General features: G+C 36.3%; 3 protein-coding genes across 6 annotated transcripts; 2 read left to right on the top strand and 1 right to left on the bottom strand.

Annotated features, from left to right (window-relative positions):
• The first annotated feature begins 763 nt into the window (after positions 1–763).
• On the top strand, positions 764–4929 carry LOC18052565 (uncharacterized protein At5g65660). The gene is made up of 2 exons (XM_006449207.2): positions 764–1362; positions 4362–4929. Exons 1-2 carry the CDS (start codon positions 1081–1083, stop codon positions 4551–4553), a joined length of 474 nt encoding a protein of 157 aa, XP_006449270.1. The 5' UTR covers positions 764–1080; the 3' UTR covers positions 4554–4929.
• Positions 4930–6186: 1257 nt separating this feature from the next.
• Positions 6187–7491, bottom strand: LOC18052564 (probable serine/threonine-protein kinase tsuA). Its single transcript, XM_006449206.2, has one exon. It carries the CDS (start codon positions 7199–7201, stop codon positions 6209–6211), a length of 993 nt encoding a protein of 330 aa, XP_006449269.1. The 5' UTR covers positions 7202–7491; the 3' UTR covers positions 6187–6208.
• Positions 7492–14148: 6657 nt separating this feature from the next.
• Positions 14149–19842, top strand: LOC18052563 (protein STRUBBELIG-RECEPTOR FAMILY 3). 4 transcript variants are annotated; one of them, XM_024192032.1, is made up of 17 exons: positions 14149–14665; positions 14902–15031; positions 15117–15188; positions 15582–15647; positions 15763–15813; positions 15932–16003; positions 16088–16159; positions 16244–16309; positions 16445–16510; positions 16709–17070; positions 17153–17241; positions 17336–17566; positions 17752–18023; positions 18250–18388; positions 18714–18850; positions 18985–19141; positions 19430–19842. In XM_024192032.1, the coding sequence occupies exons 1-17, from the start codon at positions 14569–14571 to the stop codon at positions 19490–19492; spliced, it is 2142 nt and encodes a 713-aa protein (XP_024047800.1). In that variant the 5' UTR covers positions 14149–14568; the 3' UTR covers positions 19493–19842. The 4 variants fall into 4 exon arrangements, with proteins under 4 accessions (XP_024047800.1, XP_006449268.1, XP_024047801.1 ...); XM_006449205.2 differs by having other exon boundaries at positions 15763–15834; XM_024192033.1 differs by lacking the exon at positions 15117–15188 and having other exon boundaries at positions 15763–15834.
• The last annotated feature ends 1744 nt before the right edge of the window (positions 19843–21586 follow it).

Genomic DNA, 21586 nt, shown 5'->3' with positions numbered 1-21586 from the left:
ATAATTGAAAGCCTGAAACTCTGACCTCGGACTGCACAAGAGCAGCCTGTAAATTTCTAGCCTAATGTTACCAAAATGCCCTACAAAAATAAATCTTACTACAAATGGGCCCTTGGGTGCAGCTTACTACTGCCACTACTCGCACTGTGACGTGTTCAGAAGCAAAATTTTGCAGCTGACATGGCCCTGACCAGTGACCACAATTTTATTATTGACATTTTTCTTGCGTAGAAACATTATTCATTTTGCTGTGGAACTGTGGTTGTCTTTTTTTGGGGCCTGGATTGTTCAATGGCTGGACTACTGGGTAGGGAGCTCACCTCTTTAATTTGCATGTTAGGTGTTCTCTTTTTTTTCAGGAGGTTGCTAAAAGATAATAAAATTGATGAAGATGTTATCCATGATTATGAATTTGTCCTCGTAAAGTGATGTAAAGTTTCTCAAATTATGTGGACAGAAAAGGCTTTGAATAATTGGACAACATTTTTTTGATCATAGCATTTGCCCCTTGAATGTAACATGTTGATGTTGCCATATCATTTAATCAATTAACCATATGCACTTATCTTGATTAACAACAACAACAACGAGAAGTCAATTTCACGTTTTTTAAATTGCCAAAACACCCATAAACCATTTTCTAATTTCTGAAACAAAAAAGACAAAACCGAGAAAAAGTTCAAATAGCAAAAAATAAAATAAAATAATAAATAAATCCTCCAAATTCCAAAGCCCTCTCATTAATCTTCCCCCCCACCAAGTCACCTTCCTGTAAGCCCACATCTCTCTTTATCTTTCTCTCTCTGTTTGTCTTTTTACAAGCCTCAATATATAAATCAAGAGTTCCCAAGCATACTCCCACACAAAGCCTTGATAGTAGTGTAAGCAAAGCTTCAGGTACCGCTGCAACTTTAACAGCAGCAAACAAAACAACATCATCATTTACAGAAACAGGCCTCCGTTTTTTCTCTCTTTCTTTTCCTTTTTCTCCCCCCTCTTTGCACTGCCACGAACAAGAAAAGAAAGCACACGTAATGTAATGTAATGTAATGTAATGAGAGTGAGAGTGAAGTACTCAAAATGAGAGGAGGATTAGAAGGCAGCTACCATTTTTCTGCGTGGCCGCCAATAGGAGCTCCATTGAACAACGTGCAAAGGGAAGATAACTGGAAACACTTCGACAACTCTGTCAATGCGGTGTCGTTTGGTTTTGTTGCCACCGCCATTCTCATTTCCATGTTCTTGGTCATGGCCATTTTCGAGAGATTTCTTCGACCCACTTCGCCAAGTGGTAGCCCGACCCGTGGTGATCTTGAGTCTCAGTTGAGTTTCAATCCCAAGCTTGGCTATCCATCTCCCAGAGTAAGTCACAGCTCATTACGTTTGCGATTCATTTATGGGTTGTGTTCAGAATTTATTTTTTAGTCTACAAGTGTCTGCATTTTTCTTTTCTTTTTTTTGGTGGTTATTTATTTCCTAGTGCTCTCTTTTTGTTGCGCTTGGATTTGCACATTTTGCGTGTGAAAGTGAAATGTTGATGGGTGCTTTCATTTTCTTGAAGAAGATGCTTAGAGTGAACTTCTCTTTTACTTGGATGTCAATTTTGAGGGAAGTGTAGTTCCTTTCTATGTTCCTTTTGACAGTTTGGTTGGTTATCTTGATTTTGCAGATATTGGTGATTATTGTCTGACAAAGTTTTGTAGCTCAATGTTCTCTTTTATGATTATCAGTTTTTTTTAGCAGTTATTTTTTTTATTATTTTCACTTAATCTTAAAGCTGAATAGTTTTGTTAATGGTAAGGATTGGTCTTAGCTCTTAGGCATTCATCAAACATATTTTATTATTTGGTATTCATCAATGTTCAATACTTTTGGTTGTCCTCTGAAATTTTCTTTCTGTGACATTAACATTTCCCCCTTTACTCTGATTATTTTTTTGCTTTCCCTGTTTCCTCAAGTCTAGTCCTTTTTCATCACCGAAATTGCCGTTTGTAGCAGAGATTGAAGATCCATCCTAACCATCTGCTGCGTCTCTCCCATGTCAAAATTTTCAATGCAGCACAATACAAGCTTTTCTTCTCATTGCACCTGAGAATTAACTTATTTTGTTTGATTCTTTCTTTTTCTCAAAAAATTATTCGGGGATGAAAGGATAATCCAGTGTCAGCAGCTAATTTTTCTTTAGGTACTGTGGTAACTCAAAATGTTTTCGTTTCTCATCAGCATTTGCATTTCAGAATTTCATCATTTAAAAGATGCAGTTTATGGTTATGATTATTGGGCAATGGCCTACCTGAGAAGCTATCTGTTGAATGGTTGGTGTCAAACCGATAAGTCTTAGGATTAATTGTACTTCTTCTTGTTTAGACCCACTACTTTTACGCGGTGGCCATCATTCTCATCATCAATGACTATGTTGTTATTTCATGCCAAGTGCCTGGGGTCCGGGGGGACAAGTTCTCTTTGTGGGGAAGTCTGTCTTCTTATATTCTAGATTAGCTGTGCAACTAACTATCTTCATTGGCAAAGCAAACCTATGGATTATAGATATGTGCTTATATGCTTTTCTGACATGCCATTATGGTGGGAAATTAACCATATAAATTCTGGGTAATTTTGATTTTGAGTATCCTATGATGGGTCCTGCTAGATGCAAGTATGCAACACACCAGCAGTCTACCATGTGCCATACCTTTTAAAAAAAAGCATGACCCACCTACTAAACCAAGCTTATTGTTTTAATAGAACGCATAACTTCACTGTGGGGTCTTAAGCCTAGAGGGAAGTTTCATCAACTTTATTAATTTTGATATATTGCTAATTGGTAACTAGTCATCTGTTTAGTATAACATTAACTGTAGCTGAGGAGACTTTAGGGAAAATCTCTTGTTTGATAATTCTATAAGATGTGATCTCACTCACTGTCAGCTTTTAAGGGTTTCCATGTGAGCCAACAAGCCATCTGTTAATGGGTCTTAATCACCTTCACACACTACACTAAATGCAATATTGTACTTAAGGACCCATGTTAAGTGCTCTCTCAACTCGGACATGATGGTCCCTATAGGTTTTTTGGGATTATCAATTGGGGGACACCAAATTGTTGTTCTGGTGCTAGAAGTTTAATAGTTAACCTCATCCGCTGACCATTATTCGACAAAGAGATTGGTTCCCCCATGGAAATGAACAAATCAGTTGATGTGATTTGCTCTAATGCAATTTGAAAATTTAACAAATAGCAAAAGTTAGTGCGAACTGAGGGCAATTGGCGTGGCTATTTACCTTATTATTACCATATTATGTAATGCACCTCAGTGCACTAAAGTGTAAAAGGTGGGAGTAGCAAACAATTGCTCAGACTACCATGCTCTAGCCGACAACCAAACTTAGACTGTTTGACTGTTACTGAAGTTTCCTCTGGATCCAATGCTTTCTGATGACATTGACAATCTGTAATTGCTATTCTTTAAAGTGTTCATGACCTTTTGACTGTGTTGTTCACTTATGCTTGTTTTCATCTTTAGTCATACAAAGCTGAATCATTTTGGAGTTGTCCGATTGACCAAACTGCACACTTATTCAAGTACTAGTCATCTGTTCTTACTAAAACTTGGTTTAGATTGCCTCAGTTTTAGCCTCTCTGGGACACAACTATTTATAGTAACAAAACAAAGCTCATAAAAGCTTAGATTGCCTCATAAAAGTTTTGGCCCATAAACTTGGTTTAGATAGCCTCGGTTTTAGCCTCTCAGGGACACAACTATTTAGGAGAAGTTTTGATGATAGCCTCGCACAATTTACAGTGTCTGTAGATGATTGGTTTTTATATTAAGGCCAAAAAGCATCTGTGCACCATTTCACAGGTTCTTTGTTCCAGTTGTGCACACCAAATTCTGCTGACCATTATTCTACGGTAACAAGAAATGAGGTTCACAATCTATGAAGCTGCGAATACTAAATAGGCAAATAAAAATTATCTTTTCTTTTCTCCCAGCCCTATGTTTGCAAATCATTTCCTTTTTCCTGCAGGCATGATGTTATCCAACTTTTCTTGCTCTTTTCATTCATCTGCTGTTTGCTGCGATAATTTTTTGTGAATCATCCAGCAAGGTTCTGTTTTCATATTGTCTATCTTTTTATGGTTTTCCTAATTTCAATTTATTGGCTGATACATGTTGTGCCCTTAAAATATCAATATTTGCTTTTGGTTTGTCAATGTGATCAGTCATGACTTCTTGTTATGCATTTGGAAAGTGATTTATGATTTGAAGAAAAGTAAATTTCTGATGTTGTTTAAACAACAGCATTCTAGCATTACACATAAGTGTTTCAAGCAGTCTATTTTTTGTTAATTTCTGCAGATGACTATATATGCGAATGGTGTTTCTGTATTGATGCCTGGAGACAATATCCCTACCTTCATTGCTCACCCAGCCCCGGTGCCTTGTCCACCCACGCGAATCTCACTTCCAGACAATCAACATATCCCGTTGCCCAATCCTCTGTCTTGCTCCAATTCAAGCCGAAGCTCAATACAAGAAGACTCAACATGAAAAACTATTTCCAGATTACAAATTCAGGCATATTACTTGCAACAACACACAAGCCATTTCCTTTTTATTTCGATCATTTTAGCCTTTGTTCTGTTTATGTCATGTATATATATCTCATCAGTTTAATGGGTAGGTAGCTAGCTTTGACATAGCTGAAACACAACTAGTGTAGCAGACAAAGCATCTTTCTACCCCAATGCCCGATTCACCTAGCTAGCAATATATTCCTGATTTCCAGCGTCTACATTTCCAAAAGTTTTTCCAATTGTGCTGCTGATCCTTAAAAGATGGCTGCATTGCTACCTTACAGATGTAATTGTTGTTGTGTTAAAGCACAGTTGTTGCAAAGAGAATGAAAGTCGAGAAAGCAAGAACACATTTGGAAGCTCTCTCTCATGATGAACATCAGCAACAAAATTTAAATGTCTGAATTTTACACTACCAAATTTCTTATCTGGCGCAAATATGCCAAAGAATGAAATCTCGATGCAAAAAGTTGAAAACTGAAAATGCGAAAGTTTCGTGACCTTTATAATCTATCATCAGCAGCATGGCCTCAAATTTTGAACTTTGAAATTCAAGACATTCCTCATTTTGTCCATGGAACTTAATTTGATCACGATAAAATCCACAGTTGTTTGTTCATGCTGAAAGAGACGACCAAACGAAACAGTCCAAAATGACCGATACTTTGTTGCCCATTAAATCTATTTCTTTTTGTTAATATCCACTAACGGCTAATTACTATAAAAATTAGGACCACCGCTATGTTGTCTCCTCCTTAATTGCCAACGGCTACAAATTGAGTTTCCCTCCATCCAAATTTCAATGGCTCGTTCCAAAAGTTTGTTTTCTTTGCTCCCAAACTATAATTAAAATAAATCAGTTTTTAGAAATTGAAAAGCAGTCGAGTACATTTACTGTCCCCCCCACCCAAAAAAAAGAAAAAAAGATTAGAAGCTGTTTTCTAGAAAAGATTTTCGTACAAAATTAATGCTTTTTGTTATACGACCATTTTGAACTTACTATCTTCATGACTTGTGTCCCAAAAGAAAAAGGCAGTGAAGATTTTGCTTTCCTTTTTTTTTTTTTTTTTACTTTATTGAGCTATTTTGGATCATTGGAAGCCAGCTATAGCCTATTAACAGTGTCACGAGAACTGCCGCCATTAGAAATCACGAGCCCTTTTGCTTACTAGTAACCCTTTTCGATTGTCTGTTTGATGTTGGTAAATTTGTAATGAAAGTGAACAAAAAGCTCTGCAGATAACAATCTCGAAATACAAAGTGGTACAGGATTCTCTGATTTCAAATCTTTCAAAATTAAAACAATATAGTTTATTTATCATGCAATTATTATTCATTTTAGAAAAAAAAATGCAATATTTTCCCTTATACTACAAGGCACTCCCCCAACTGGCCCCTGCTCACTTTCACTTTACAGATGCAGAGGGAAAAGCAGAGGAAATTCAATTTAATTTCTTTACCTTTGCGTACCAAAGTGACCAATCCCATCAATGCACTTTCCACAAATTGACCTTTTGACTTAAACATTCACATAAATTATGAAAATCCAAAAATGCAGAAATTAAAAAAAAAAAAATTTTGATCATTTAACAAAAGCACCGTAGACAAGAGTGATTACTGTTTAAATTTTCACAGGAAGATGAAACATTCCAAGGATACAAGTGGGTTTTCAAGTGACTCATTCGTACTACTACAATGATCATTAATACCATTGTTATTATGACTTGCCCACTTGCCGCCCTCCACTGTACCGCTGCTGCAACTGTTGTTATTATTATTATTAATGCCGGTGGTACCAATAGTAGCATTCTCAATCGGTACGGAACTGGCCCGACCCGGAGACCGGTTTGTCCTCCTAGCCGATGGGCTCCGACCCATGAAAGCAGGAGATGCGGATGATCTTGTTGTTGTAGCTGGGGACCTGGACCTTCCTCCGGAGCATTCGCCCCGGTCCCTTCTCCCGGGGCATTTGACCCGACCCGAGTCATGAATCTGAACTGGGGACGCGCTGCCAATTCGCCTGGCGGGTGATTGGTCGGATCTCGTAGTGGGGGGTTGGTTGACGACCCGGTCTCTTTTGAAGCCGTTTCTCGGCGGCGGCTTTGCCGGAGATCTAGTGATCACTCTCGGTCGTTGCCTCACTTCTTGCTCGCCCTCTTCAATGTCTCTCATGTCAGTAACATTAGTCATCGTTGAGAGGCTCTCGCTGACGCTGACGCTGCAAATCTCGGACACTTGAGACATGATTTCCTCCTCATTGCTGCTGCTCAAGTTCTGCTTATCTTGAGCATTCTTGGCAAAGGCTTCAACTTTGCGGGGGCTATCACTAATCTCGGCCTCTTTCTCTTGTTCTTGTTCTTGTTCTTGTTGTTGCTGCAACTCTTGTTTCATATGAGCAGCGAAAACTGGGTATGGGTTTGGCTTTGTTTTTGGTTTACGGGTTTCAGAGAGAACTTCTTTGACAGTTTCTTCTTGATCAATAGCAGGCGGTGGCGGTGAAGCTCTACTCTCGTGGCTAAAACCCTTCTTGAGCTGTGAAGAAGCTTCATCAGATCTCCCGTGTTTGTGTTTCTTTGAGGCTAAGCCTGGGGCTCCACTGTTGGTGCTGATACAGCACCCCATATTTGTGATGTGAGCGAGATTACACCGTTGGTGGGTAATAATTATTCTTCAAGATGAAGATAAATGGCATTGTCATTTGAGTAGTCTGTTATGTGATGTAATGTGGCCACTGGGAACGGCGGAGAATGGGTGGAGATTGATTTGCTGAAACTTCAAGACAAAGACAGCAAGGCCGGGTTGTTGGGGGAGGGGGGTTTGTGTTCAAGTGATATGTTTGTGGGAAAAGTATGTGTAATGAAGGAGGAGAGTTGTGTGGTCTAACGAATCGAATTTAATGAAAAATCCTCTACAGTGAGTAAATACAGACAACAACCACTTTTCTAATATAAACAAGTGTGTGTGTGTGTGTGTGTGTGTGTGATATCATCCATTTCAAAGACGGACCGGACCGATTCGTTATTTCATTTACTAAAATATTTTATATAAAATTATAGTATAAATGTATTAGTTGGATAAAAATTTAAAATAATAAAAATAAATTATATGAATAAAGAATTATTTAATTTAACTAATTTAATTATATTACATTAATTTGTATAAAAAAATTTACTGTTTATTTGGGGTGAATAACATCGTGACCAGAAACGTGCGAGCAGAACATGATTCCCTAGGCCTAAAGCAACGCCTCGAGGAAAGTCATACCTAACGATGTGTGAGGTAGGTTGCGTGAGTATAGTTGACCTGAGTGTGTGCGAGGAGAGACCATAATCGAGCAGGATTAAAAACTTGGTCAAATCTTAACATGTGGCCTTCCTCCAAAGAGGTTGGATACGAAACCCACTCAACGATAGTTACCAACACGTGGTTACCTCCAAAGAGCTCGGGTACAAAACCCATTCAACGATTGTTATCAACACATGAGTTACCTCCAAAGAGTTCGGGCACGAAGCCCACTCGATGGCAATCACATTGTTCATTCACCCACGATTGCACTATCGAGCCAACAATGATCACGGGGGAGAGGAAGCCGATAATTCTGGTTGGGTATAAAAGCTATAGAGAACAGAGGTAAAAGGGGTTAGCCAACTTTTTACTTGATTTTCATATACTCTCTCTCTCTCTCAATAATTCTCCCCCTAACTAAGTATTATGAGCGTAGGTAATCCGACTTAGTAAGTTTGTAGTCAAAGTTATCTACTCGAGTGAAAGAACTTTAGCGTTGAGTCGTAACCTCAACAAATAAATTTAAGTATTTGGCGTAGATACCTGATCGCAATTATACCGACCAGAATTTTACATCAACACCTTTATTATTACTCATTATGTAAAAATGATATACATGTAATTTTACCGCAGGATATGCGTTGACTTATAGCAAAATAATTTATATAGATTTCACATCTAACGTTAAATTAGAATAATCCAGTAACTCCACCAGTATCTTTTATTTGTTAATGACAAATTAAGGAATATCCGACTATGGATAATAAAATATACAAGTTTAATTTATGCAAGTCGTTGAGGAGGCATCGAGATCTAAGGATTTGTTTGATGTAGTTTTTCAAGTGGCGGCTATTCAAATAGATATTGTATTAATGCAATCAACTTTCAACAGTAAATTGTATGACTACCTTAATGAACAATACTAACTTATTAGTGTTATAGTAATTAGGTAACCACTGTGGGGTTAGGATTGTAAAATACGTGCTATTTCGTTAGTTGAAATCCGTTTATTCTAATCTGTTAATATTTAAAAATTCTGGGACTTGAACGTCTTCCACCCCCAATATTAGATTAATTTTACAGCCCAGGCCTCAATGTTAATTACATTTTTTGCAACGGGAGTCTCTGATTCCAGTGGATTTGTTGGCAATAATTTTGTTTTAACTTTTAGGCTTTGCATAATTGTAATCAGCGGCGCATGTTCTTCTTTACCAGTGCATGTGGGCACGTGTACAAGTACAAATGTGATGTCTATTCAGTAAGGCCGATCCGTAAGTATGAAACACGTGTGTGGGGCATGGATGATCCAACGGTGAACATAGCTTTTATCATACAGTTTAAACATTTATTGACTGGACTCTTTCTTAGGTTTGACCTATACTCCAGGCCGGGGACCTGAACCTCTCCAGCTCTCCTGGTCCCGTCCCCTGCTACTTTTTTTTTCTTTTTTCTTTTTAAACATGAAAGGATTCCTTTCTTTAACAACTAATAGCGGCAGACAATATAATGTCAGATTGATAAAAATATGACTACATTAAATTTAATTATAATACTAGAATAAAATTTATGACCCTAGTTTAAGTTAAGACGGCTCTTAACTACAAGTATAATTACAAATTGAAAAGAGAAAATTAATTTCACTTATTAAAATTGTTTTAAAACGAAAATGAATTTTATGAATCGCTAAATCTCAACTAACATAGATGAGACCTTTTCTAATATTAACTATAAACACAACCAAAAAAAAAACACAAAAACTCAACAATGATAACTACCTCATCTAAAGTATTTCCAGCTAGTGGCGGATTTAGAAAAATAATTTACTGGAGGCTAAATTAAATGACAACAAAATATAAAAACTGAAACTTGAATATATAAATTTTTTGATAACATAATTACAATTGTTCTCTGCGCGATTTCATATTATGAAAATGTTGTGCAATAGATTCATTATCAATACTGTTAAATACATTTTTTCTACATGAACAATCAAATTATTATTTATCCATTTATCTCCCATCCGATTCCGAAGTTCATTCTTCACAAATTTCATTGCTGAAAATGTTCTCTCTGCTGTAGTTGTAGAAACTGGAAAAACTTAGACTATTTAATAATATGACAGGAATTATTTAAAAATTTATTAATTTTTCTTTTAAACAAAAATGAGTTTTTTTTTTTTTCAGTGGGGGCTTGAGCCCCCACTAGTCTTACACTACATCTGCCTCTGTTTCCAGCAAGCCTCTTGATGAGCCCTCAGCTCATGCCATCAGTACCTCGCATTAGGTCACCAGAATATCAACGCACCACTATTACTGCAATTAATATAGGTGTGCCTCTTGATTCAAACATTGACACGATTTTGATCCAAGCTTTGAGTTAGACACCGTAAACCACCATAAAGGATATCAGAAAAGCGGATAAAAAATACCCAAGAATCAACCGCCATAAAGAAAAGGAAATTAAACCAAAAAAAAGAAGAAAAAATCAAAACATAAAAATAAATAGGAGATTGAAAATAAAATAAAATAAAAACAAAAGAAAAACACTGACCAGAGAAATGTCTGTTTTGTTGGGAGCGATGAGTGGTTGGTTTGGTGGTTTGGTGACTAGGTACTAGTGGCGGCTGGAGCGGTGGTGGCGGGGGCGAGCTAAAAAAGCATAAATTGTCAGAGACAGCTGTGTCTCAGGAGGGTACCGTAGCCATGGGTGGCAATCATGAAATGTTGTAGAGTCATTCGTTAGGAGTACTCAATACTAGGAATGACAAACATTGGGTTTGGGCTATGCTTTTTCAAGACCAGGTTCGAGCCCACTTCATGTTTAGTGTGAGGGCCCGGGCGGGTCGAGCCCATTGCGAGCTTGGACTCGGGCTCGGGCTGGACTTGAGTTTTATTTATTTATTTTTAATTTTTTTAAAATTATTGTAAATTTGAAGTAAACTAATGATCAACACATTATTATAATCATAAATAAATAAAAAATAAATATTTTAAAGTAAAATGATAAATAAAGTAAATAAAAGCTCATAACTTTAAATTTTTTTGATATTAGATTCTCTAATTCAAACGCTCTCTTATTTAATTAACACAAAAGAGAGAGTTTAGTATCATAAATTTAACTTTTTTTGAATCATAATTGATTTATAAGTTAAGAATTTAAGTTTTCTTTTTTATTTTTAAATTACTTTTCAATTTTAATAATCTAATTTATAAATTTATTTTTTTAAAACAGTGGGCCTGTATCTATCCTGAACTTTTTTCTTGTGCCCTTTGCCTAAGCCCTCACGCGTGAGGACCGAGTCGGAAGCTTTTTTGCCCACCTTACTCAGTACTAAGACCGCTCTTTGCGTCTAGGCTACTACTTCGACCTTATAAAAACTATTATGCCATAGTTAACGATCAACCTCTTTTCTTTTCGACTTAAGCCAGAGACTTGAGTCATGCAAGCAACTCCTCTTCCTAAAGTGGGTCTGTGCGTGTGACCAATATTGCTTGCTTATGGGCGGAAATAGAGACTGGTTGTATTACAGTGGTTGTTAGTTGTTACCCGAAGATTGAAGGACGAAAAAGGAAAAGGAAAAATGAATAGGACATGAAATTAGTAGTGATAAATCGCCTGAAATCGGCTCAAGTACAAGAGATTATGTCAAATGTTGTACGCTCAAGTTACGCAATGTTTCTGGTAGCATTAATTATTAGCAGTACTTACACGTATTTGTACCACTATATTATTCAAGTAACAAGGAGTAAACATGTCCAAAAATATCAAATTCATCTACTTGGATCGAGATTAACTGCAGTTTCATGACAGGAGGAGCCATTAAGAAATCTCATTGAATGGACAATCTCAGACGAATTCAACTCGAAAAAGCAGTAACTTACGACTTAATTAATTTAGGCTGATCTAATCGTAACGAATTGATTATGGGAGTTTTACGTTGTCCACTTTTAAGGTTAGTCTTTAGAGTAGGGGATGAAATATTATATTAAACTTAATTAGCTACCGAATCATCATATACAACAAATTTCAACAGGAAGAATCTTATATATGTGAATCTCAATATATATGGAGATAAAATTAATGCTAAGTTGCCACAGCATAATTCCACTTATTGGGAAGAAATGAAAGCATGTAGCAAAAAGATTGAATCAGGGAAAACTACTGATTCCATCTTCTCCATCAAATGTTACCCGACAAGATTGAAGGATGATCATGGTTATGGTAATGATGTGATGTTTAAACATTAAAAAAGAACAACCAAAAAGGGAGGGGAAAAAAAAGTTTTGTTTTGTTTGGGATTAAATTAAGCAGTGAACACATGTGGAATCTTCTATTGGATATTATTATTGTCTCGCCATATCTATTCCTATTCCTATTTGCTAATAATTAAACTTACCATCCCATTTTGGCGTTGCGCGTCGTATTACTACCATACTATCGTCGTTTATTTAGAATCTTGTATTAAGAGTTCGATTGATATTGCGGTTAAGATGTTCAAAATTAGCTTATTTCACAAGTTTTAAGAAAAATAGTATTTCTTAGATTATTTAAAAGTTGCTTATTCAATAGATTTTTTTATTTTATTTTATTTTATTTTGATAGTAACTTTTAAAACACGTTGGGTTATTTTTATAAGCAACTTATTAAATAAGTTAATATGTTTTTCTAAAGTTCTCATTATAACTTTAATATTTTAACTAAATAATAATTATATCTTTTTTATATATATAAACTTTGACGTATAAATAAAAAATAATTTAAATATATGTTTATTTTAGTCATTATAAAATAAAACAAGAATTTACTAATAAAAATTAATCAAATGCATACATTCTTCTTTCAAACTCATAATAACCACAAGGCCCGCAACATAATTTGTCTAATACTGAGTAACTTTTTTTAAATTAATAGGCTATGTTATCTGTACAATAAAAATGACTTATTTCATTATCCACGCAACTCTCAACTGGCCAAATTCATGATTTCGGTTGTCATTTTAAATTTAGAAACTAAAGATGGGCCAATCCAAAAGAGCAAATTGAAATGTTACTGGGTTTGAACAGTTTTGGGCCTCGGCTGGTAAAATGCAGCACTTAACACATTTCTAGCGGCAAAAGCAATTGAGTAGGCCTAAATAAGTAATAATTCATATCGTGAAGCGTGATTTTCACGCATTATATAGCTAGCAAATGTTATTATATTTTTATACGAACTTTAACAACAGTAGAGAGTAACAAATTGGCGCAGCAAATTTCTCGGCAATTATTGAGCCACCAACCGATCCATAGTACCATTACCAACAACAACAACAATAATTATATGCTATGTAAGGTGGCTTTGTTATACACAAAGAAAAAAGCACACATTGGCTAGCAACACAACACAACCACCCATCATGCAGGATGCAGCTCATTAAATCATTTGTTGAATCTTCTTAGTAATTAAATAGTTTGAGGGAATTGTGTTTATTGGTCAATATATATTATGAATTTAACTTTCTTAATTATATTGGAGAAGTTGAGCTTTCTTTATTAGTAAATTTATTTCTGATTGGTGTCTAGTCAGTCGTTACTAATCTCTTTTTCCGTTGCTGCAACGAGTAATTAATTTAATTCTCATTTTCGAAATAGAAAAAATTGCTCTTGTTCTCTTATAGTTCATTCAATTATTTGACGGAGGAAGATTAGTTAGAGTATTAATAAAGAAGATTAGACAAACTTACAGAAGAAAAAAATAATAATAAAATGAATAAATAAAGAAAATCCAAATAGAGATAGAGCCAGTATTGGTTAATCTTGTAAGTATTGAATTTGATACAGCTGTTTATGGAAACAAACCCAAGTAGAGCTAGAGATCAAAGCAAAGATGTAAATAATATTATATCGACCTCTATTGGTGGGTTGGGTGCTCCAATCAACAATGATATGAAATGGTGATCTTGAATTTTTCCCGCTCATGGTGATTACACAACCAAATTATTTTAGTCTTCGTAATTATGTGATAATGTATCTCTTCCAAGAGAGGAGAAGAAGAAGAAGAAAGGAAACATGGGTTTATGGAAAATAAAAACGATAATTCTAATTAAAAAAGGGAAAAAAATCATAATTACTTCACAAATAAATAAAATAAAAGAAATAGAACCGTATAATAATAAATAAATATATATAAACTTTGGTGAAGATAAGTACAAAACACTTTGACCAAACTTCAAAAGTGCCGTTGGCAGTGGCCCGCTTTGAAAGTGTTTTAGACAGTAATATCAGTAGTACTGGGATACGCTGGAGTCGAAAACAAAACAAAATCAATCTCACTCACTCGCTTGCTGAAACTGAAACTGAAACTGTGTACAATTTTCATCTCATTTGAAATCTTTGAAAGCCCAAAATTTGAAAGTAGATATGGAAAATGTTTTCCTCAGGCTATATATCCGGTTCACTTTAATTCACTTTCTCTTTTAAACTCTCTCTCCATTTATACCGCCTCACCCATCTCGTTTCCTCTTTATCTCGCCTTCTTTAAACTCTCTCTCTCTTTTTTCTTTTTTCTTTTTTCTTTTTCATAAAAACAACACACTCTTCTCTTCGCTGCTTCACTGGTGGGTCGTGGCTTGGTGTTTGGTTTCTGGGACAACAAACCAGAAAGGAATAGAAAGCTTTGTAGCATTTCTGTTGTTTCAGAGCTGGTCTTTGTTGAATTCAGTGATTATGGGCTACGTGACTTATGGAATGTGTGTTGGATTGACGATGGTGATGGCTGTTTTAACGGCGCCCTTTTGTGCTGGGGTAACCGATCCTCGCGATGGTTAGCTCTTCTTCTTCCTCCATTTTTTTTTAACTAAGCTGATGAGTGTCTGTTAATTTCTATGGAAAGAAGAGCAAGAAAATGAGGAAAAGTTGGTTCATTTCCTATGCATTCTTCCTTTATTATGCTGGAAAACTTTACATTTTCAAAGTTTTGTAATCAATTGCTCTAATTCTTTTGATACAAGCCATGCATATGAGTCCGCATTTTTATTTTGTGTTGTTTTTTTTCCTCAGTTATGGCTCTAAATAGCTTGTATATTTCTCTGAACTTTCCACCTCTTGAAAAATGGCTTTCTTTTGGAGGAGATCCTTGTGGAGATTCGTGGCAAGGTGTCTTTTGTGTCTTCTCAAATGTAACCGAAATGTATGTAGAATTTTTCATTTGTTTATTAATATTTCCACCTCATTTGCCATCAGCTTTTATGAGCTTCGTTTTGTTGGACTTGCAGAAGACTCACTGGCATGAATTTAGGTGGAGTTTTGGCTGATACCTTGGGAGACCTTGAATCAGTCATAAATATGTATGTACCACTTTAGTAAGTCTACAGGTCTTGTGCATCATGTCATCGTTCTTAATGTTTTGAATTTATGCACCGTAATAAATTAGTTATCTTTCTTTATTAATGTTGACAACAACTTGCTTATAAAATGTTCCCACTAAAAGTAAAACTTTTGGTCTGTTTGAGCAACAGAAAACTTGGCTGATTGATTGAATGATGTTTATGTTTGCATGTCACCTGTGGCAGTGAACTGGGACTGCAAATGTGTCTCATGTGATCTGAGTGCCAGTTTGATATGGAAGTATCAAGTTACAGTGGCACAGCATCATCTAGTGCTTGTTGTAATTTACACAAACTTTTAATTTTTCTATGTAGAATGCTGATGTGCTTTTTTGTACTATTTTTATGAATCAGAGATTTGAGCAATAATCATATTGGGGGGAGTATTCCGTCCAACTTGCCAGTTACAGTAAGGAATTTGTATGTCTCAAACTTAAGTCATCCTTGTTTTCATGAATTCAGTAGGCTTGTGCCAGAACTCTATTCCTCATACTCATCTTTGAACAAATCATTTATTTTCTTTCTTCTGTTTTAGTTCTCTTTCAGGTAATCAGCTGACTGGAAGCATCCCTGAGTCATTGTCCAGGTTAACACAATTGTTGGACTTGTAAGTCTAACACAAACTTACTTATCTTGGGGTCATATCATCAATTTGTTATCTATTTGTCATAATATGTTTCTCCTTTTATCTTTACTGTCATCAGGTCGTTAAACAATAACCATTTGAATGGAGGAATACCCGATGCCTTTCATCAGTTTACCGGTTTGATAAATTTGTAGGCATTTCTGTGAAATCACATCTGTTCATTCACATTTATTTTGTTAGTTTCTTGATTTGTGATATTTATAATATGGTGCAGTGATCTATCAGCTAACAATTTGACTGGTCAGCTGCCTCCCTCAACGAGGAATTTGTCATCTCTCTACTCATTGTCAGTAATAACCTTTGTGAAATAAAGAATTTGTAATATTGTCAAGTTATTCATGCATACATATCTATACTTTCTGGATTACAGGCACCTGCAGAACAATAAGCTTTCTGGAACCCTCAATGTTCTAGAGGATCTTCACCTAATTGATTTGTAACCTCCTATCCTCCTCAATGACGTAGTTTGTTACTCCTATTTTAGAAATTTTGTATTGAAAGATCTGGTTATAGACAATTGGAAATTATTTGCTCAGCCTTCAGCAGCTCACTAGTTGTCTCCTTTACATAGGAACATTGAGAACAATTTATTCTCTGGGCCTATACCTGAGAAGTTGCTGAGTATTCCAAATTTCAGGTAAATCTAGGGAAAAAAATGAGTACAGTACTTTGTTTTGCCTATCTTTTTGGCTACAGTCTATGTATATATCAATATGTAGAGTTATGAGGCATGATTCCATTTGCATTCTTATAATCCATTATATTTTGTGTTTTAGGTTTAATGTCTTTTTTACTCTTATTCTTTCTTTAGTTGATGGTAGTATCTAATTTGCAGAAAAGATGGAAATCCCTTCAATACAACTGTTATTGCACTGCCACCAACTGCGATACCTCCATCCATAGCTCCGGCACCAACTTTTCAAGCACCTGGGGATCAGGCAGATGCTCCTTCTGCTTTTGAAATGACAAACTCTGCAAAGGCAAAAAGGTTTTGGACAACAAAGAGGGTGATTTGGGTTGCCCTTTCAGCGGCTGCAATACTTTGTGCATTAGGGTGCTCTCTCTTTATGTGGAGATACTGCAAAACCAGGAGAGTGAATGGAGATGCTGAGAAGAATACCGGTACATATAAAGGCCCTGGGGAGAAGCCAAACTACAAAAATTCTCCATTGCAACCAAGTGGTCAAGTTGAGGAAGGTAGCTTTATACATCTGTCTGTTTATTGTCTCTTTCATAATCCCATTTTTTCCCCCCCTCTGAAAAGTGCTATCGTAATCAGTCTCCAAAGGGCCAGTTGTGAAATCTCAAGATGGACATGGAGTAGATAGTAGAAGAATGGTCTCAAGTCCAAGGCCACAGGATGAAAAGGTGATAATGGTGATGAGAATTGCTGTATGTTGAAGGAATAAAACAAATGTTGGTGTGGAAATTTTGCCACTGATGTGAATTTCTGTTGCTGCAGTTACCATTGCCTCCTTTGCCTTTACCTCTTGTTGAGAAGGTCACAGTAAAACCTCTTGCACCTGCAGAAGTGACAAGAAGGAGTTCTCCTTCTACTAATGCGATCTCCTCTTCTGTAAGTGTTTTTACTATTGCATCACTGCAGCAGTATACCAATAGCTTCTCTGAAGGCAATTTTATTGGAGAAGGATTGCTTGGCGGTGTTTATAAGGCTGAGCTTCCAGGTGGCAAGGTACAAATTCATTTGACTGACATGAAATGATTTTCTAGGATTGCTATTTGGCTGTTTAATTGATTTGGCCCTCAGGCTTGGTTGTTTTATGTACCTTATATGACATTATCCACTCTCTATCTTATGGTTGCTATGTGATTGTTCAGATGCAGACATCTACTAATTACTTGTTGGTTCATTTTTAGCTACTTGCAGTCAAGAAACTAAGCAATACAGTTTCGCAGCGGCAGACAGATGAGGAATTTCTTGAATTAGCGTCAACTATTTCTCGACTTCGACATGGTAATATTGTGGAGCTGATAGGTTACTGTAATGAGCATGGACAACATTTGCTTGTCTATGATTATGGTGGAAATTGTACCCTTCATGATTTACTTCACAGTGATGAAGAGGCGCACAAAAAATTTTCATGGAATATTCGCATCAGGGTGGCACTTGGAGCTGCCAGGGCCCTGCAGTAAGTAGAATACCCATAGATTGATTCAGCTTTTAAAATATTCCCTTGGTTAAGAAATGGAGTCTGTCTTTGTGTCTCTCAACTACTGGTGGCTTACGAGGTCCCGTAGATTGACCTATACCTCCTTGTTTCTTGTTTGCATGCTTGTGCCGGGAAGTGACCTATTTGCCTCCCTCATTCTTATCACTAAATAAAAAAATGACATCTATTTGCTATTGTGGTAAAGGTATCTGCAAGAGGTCTGTGAGCCACCAATTGTGCATGGGAATTTCAAGTCTTCAAATATCCTCCTTGACGAGAAGCTTATAGTGCGTGTTTCAGACTGTGGTTTGGCTCCTCTATTATTCTCTGGCTCCACAAATGAGGTAATTTGGATGTAGGATTGTTAGATCCAGCTGGTTTAAAGTTCTATAAAACTACTATCAGTTAATGGTGATTAGAAGTTTTCCATGGAGTTTGAGACTGCGCTTAAATTTTGCTTTTAAGTGATGGAGTGCACAACTTGTGAAAAAATGTGGAAAATTAGTCTTTTTCATTCACAATACAATTGATTGCAACTGAATGAACATGGGAAAGAACAAACTCATCTAATGACAGAACTGGCAGATTGTTTCTTCAAAATGAACTGTATCATTGGCTTTGTTATATTTATTGATCAGTTGTGGCTGATATTGGTGCATATGTCTTCAGTTGTCTGAAGGCCTCCTCACTGCTCATGGTTCTGGTGCTCCTGAATTTGAATCAGGAAGTTATTCATGCCAGAGTGATGTCTACAGCCTTGGAGTTGTAATGTTGGAACTTCTCACAGGGCGGAAACCCTATGACAGGTTAGGATCTCGTGTTGATCTGCAAGTCCATATCAGATGTTTACGTTACAAATTCATCTGCATTGATCTATCACACATATTATAAATGCTTGGTCGCAGCTAAGATTCTTTTTCTCTCTTAAAAACATTTATAGGTCACGGCCTCGAGGGGAACAATCTTTGGTCAGATGGGCTATTCCTCGGCTTCATGATATTGATGCCCTATCAAGGATGGTTGATCCGTCTCTAGATGGAGCATATCTAGCCAAATCATTATCACGCTTTGCAGATATAATATCCCGATGTGTACAGGTTTTTACTTTAGTCCCTCTTCATAAAATTTGGCGTATTATGTTTATCTGCAAAATATAAATTTCTAATAATTACTTCTGGGGAGGTATTCTCTGGGCCTTTGTATCATTGAGGGAGTTTTCTGCCAAGGTTTAAACAAATGAAAAAATGCTTTTAGAATGAAACAACTCCCTCTGTTATCATCTAAAAAAATTAGGGAGCAAGTTCTGAAATGCAAACTACAGTTTTATTTTTATAAAACCAGATTCTTCTTTCTCAATAATTCATCTTGTATCAATTGCTTTGCAGTGGGAGCCGGGATTCAGACCACCAATGTCTGAAATCGTCCAGGACCTTTTATGCATGATTTAGAATGGAATGGGACATTAGGCAACCCCCACCAGACATGCAATGTGTGTGCTTTGAATTAGGAAATGACTCGGAAGAGTTAGTTTGGTTTGACTGTAACTCTAGAAAAGGTAATTTTTTGTGAAATGCATCGGCTTCCCTTAGTTTTCAGAGATAATTTGGCCACAAATTTGTTATAGGCACCACCTCATTTGGCCATCCTTTTTAGTGAGGAAGGTAGGTGCCAGCCAGTGTAATTGTTAAATCAATTTTTTTCATGTGAATATTGCTTGCTAATGTAATTATGTATGGGTTTGCATGTGAAGCTACAATTTCTTTTTATCTCTCCTCAATTAGTCCAGCTTGTTAAGGAAATGCACCTCTTCCGATGCGTTTTGGCCATTTTCCCACACGGAGGTAGAAAGCGAAAGAAATAATATTTAATTTAGTAAATGGAGAGTTGGAGACACAAGTTCTCGGGGTTCCGCCATTATTCTAAGAATGAGATGTTGGATAGCATCCTGACAGTCAAATTACTTTTAGAAATCTCTCTTGTTTGTTTATTATTTATTCGTTTCGTTTTTCAGAATATTAAATTAATGTGTGGGAGAGGATTAACGTGGAGGACAATGACCATGAGCAAGTTATGCCGCCCGCATGAACAAAAGTTGTAGAAAAGTGGGCAGAGAATTTCTTTAATCATCATGTTCGTGGCAGGTGTAAAATTGAATACTAATTCTGAAAAGTGATGCTTCTTTGGATTCCCACGGGCCGTGGCCCATGTAACACGGCTCGCCCTCGACCTCTGAACTTCTGTCGTTTTGCAAATTGCAAAATGCAAACAACATGAATGGTTTACAGGTGTCTGTTTCCAAGGAAACTGTGAGGAGGTTTCTGGACAGGTAGCGTGCAATACCAAAAATCATTTAGGACATTTCCACATAGCAATTTGGTTTGATTGTGTACTCTAAAACTTGATGGTCTGAAACATTGAATTCTTTAGTAGCAAGAAGAGAAGAATTGCTGTGCATGGAGAAAATTACAGGTCATTTTGATGTGGGGTCTTTTCGTCATAATCAATCTACGTCTTTCGTTACCAATGGGCCTTTGGTCCAGTGGGAGAGTCCTTGCACTTAGAATAATGAGTGCAAGGGTTCGAGCCTCCATAAAAGCATTTATGGGGCTTATTTACAATCTTTCCTCAATTATCACATAATTGAGTGGAGCCAGTCTATTCCTCACGAAATGTGAGTAGAGTGGACAGCCCTCGAATATTTGAGAGGGTTTTGAAGAATTTGGGCAGCGCTTCAGAGGAGTACATGCCACGATGAAGGTCCCAATTGTAGAATCTGTGTGTAAATATTAATTGTAATACCTACAGTCCTGTATAAACAGTATTCAAAAAAAAATCTACGTCTTTCGTTGGAGACAGAAAAGTTTGTGATGCTGTGGTCAACATTCATCTTCAATTAAATTACATTATGTTTTGCCGAGACATCCCCTATTGCCTTTACCTCCACAAAACATTAAAAAGAGCATTATGACCACAACAACGTAATCTACTCCCTCCCTGCTCAGTGTCTCACTCCTCCCGTCATTATAATAAATAAATAATATGGTCCGGCTATGTTGGAGCATTTCAATCATCATATGCCATATTATTACAACCATTCGACGACGGTTCATTTATGTACTCTATGTCGAAAAAGCTCCAACGTATTTACTACCTAAACACAAAATCTTTACATGAGTAGTTATATTACTTCAGATTTTGTAATGGGTCATAACTGCATCATTTTAATTTAGATTATATGGGAGAAAGAAACCCTAGAGGAATTTTTTTTTTTTTTTAACTAACATGGGATGGTTGATTTAATAATTTTGTGGGTGCCACACATGTTTTAGAATCATGTTGTGGATTATTATTTATGAATGTAACAAGAACGGCTTCGTGGATCATGACTTGTGTCCCTGACAAAAAAGCATATTCTTGTAATTATTAGATTATATTCTATTACTTACTCTATATATATATATTAATCAGATTGACTTTTATTTTTTATTGAGTCTATGCTTCTGTAATTTCTCCATGGACTATGACCTTTCCAACCCATGTCT

This window comes from Citrus clementina, unplaced genomic scaffold (assembly GCF_000493195.1).
Source record: "Citrus clementina cultivar Clemenules unplaced genomic scaffold, Citrus_clementina_v1.0 scaffold_2, whole genome shotgun sequence".
Classification (NCBI taxonomy): Eukaryota; Viridiplantae; Streptophyta; class Magnoliopsida; order Sapindales; family Rutaceae; genus Citrus; species Citrus x clementina.
This window is presented reverse-complemented; position numbering and strand designations above follow the sequence as displayed.

Excerpts from the sequence above, each read along its gene's own strand:
- LOC18052565 (XM_006449207.2), top strand. The coding sequence starts at position 1,081 with ATGAGAGGAGGATTAGAAGGCAGCTACCATTTTTCTGCGTGGCCGCCA. Across the intron at positions 1,363-4,361 it reads TTGGCTATCCATCTCCCAGA|ATGACTATATATGCGAATGG; the intron begins GTAAGTCACAGC and ends TAATTTCTGCAG.
- LOC18052564 (XM_006449206.2), bottom strand. The coding sequence starts at position 7,201 with ATGGGGTGCTGTATCAGCACCAACAGTGGAGCCCCAGGCTTAGCCTCA.
- LOC18052563 (XM_006449205.2), top strand. The coding sequence starts at position 14,569 with ATGGGCTACGTGACTTATGGAATGTGTGTTGGATTGACGATGGTGATG. Across the intron at positions 16,310-16,444 it reads GATCTTCACCTAATTGATTT|GAACATTGAGAACAATTTAT; the intron begins GTAACCTCCTAT and ends TCCTTTACATAG. Across the intron at positions 17,567-17,751 it reads CTGAGCTTCCAGGTGGCAAG|CTACTTGCAGTCAAGAAACT; the intron begins GTACAAATTCAT and ends GTTCATTTTTAG.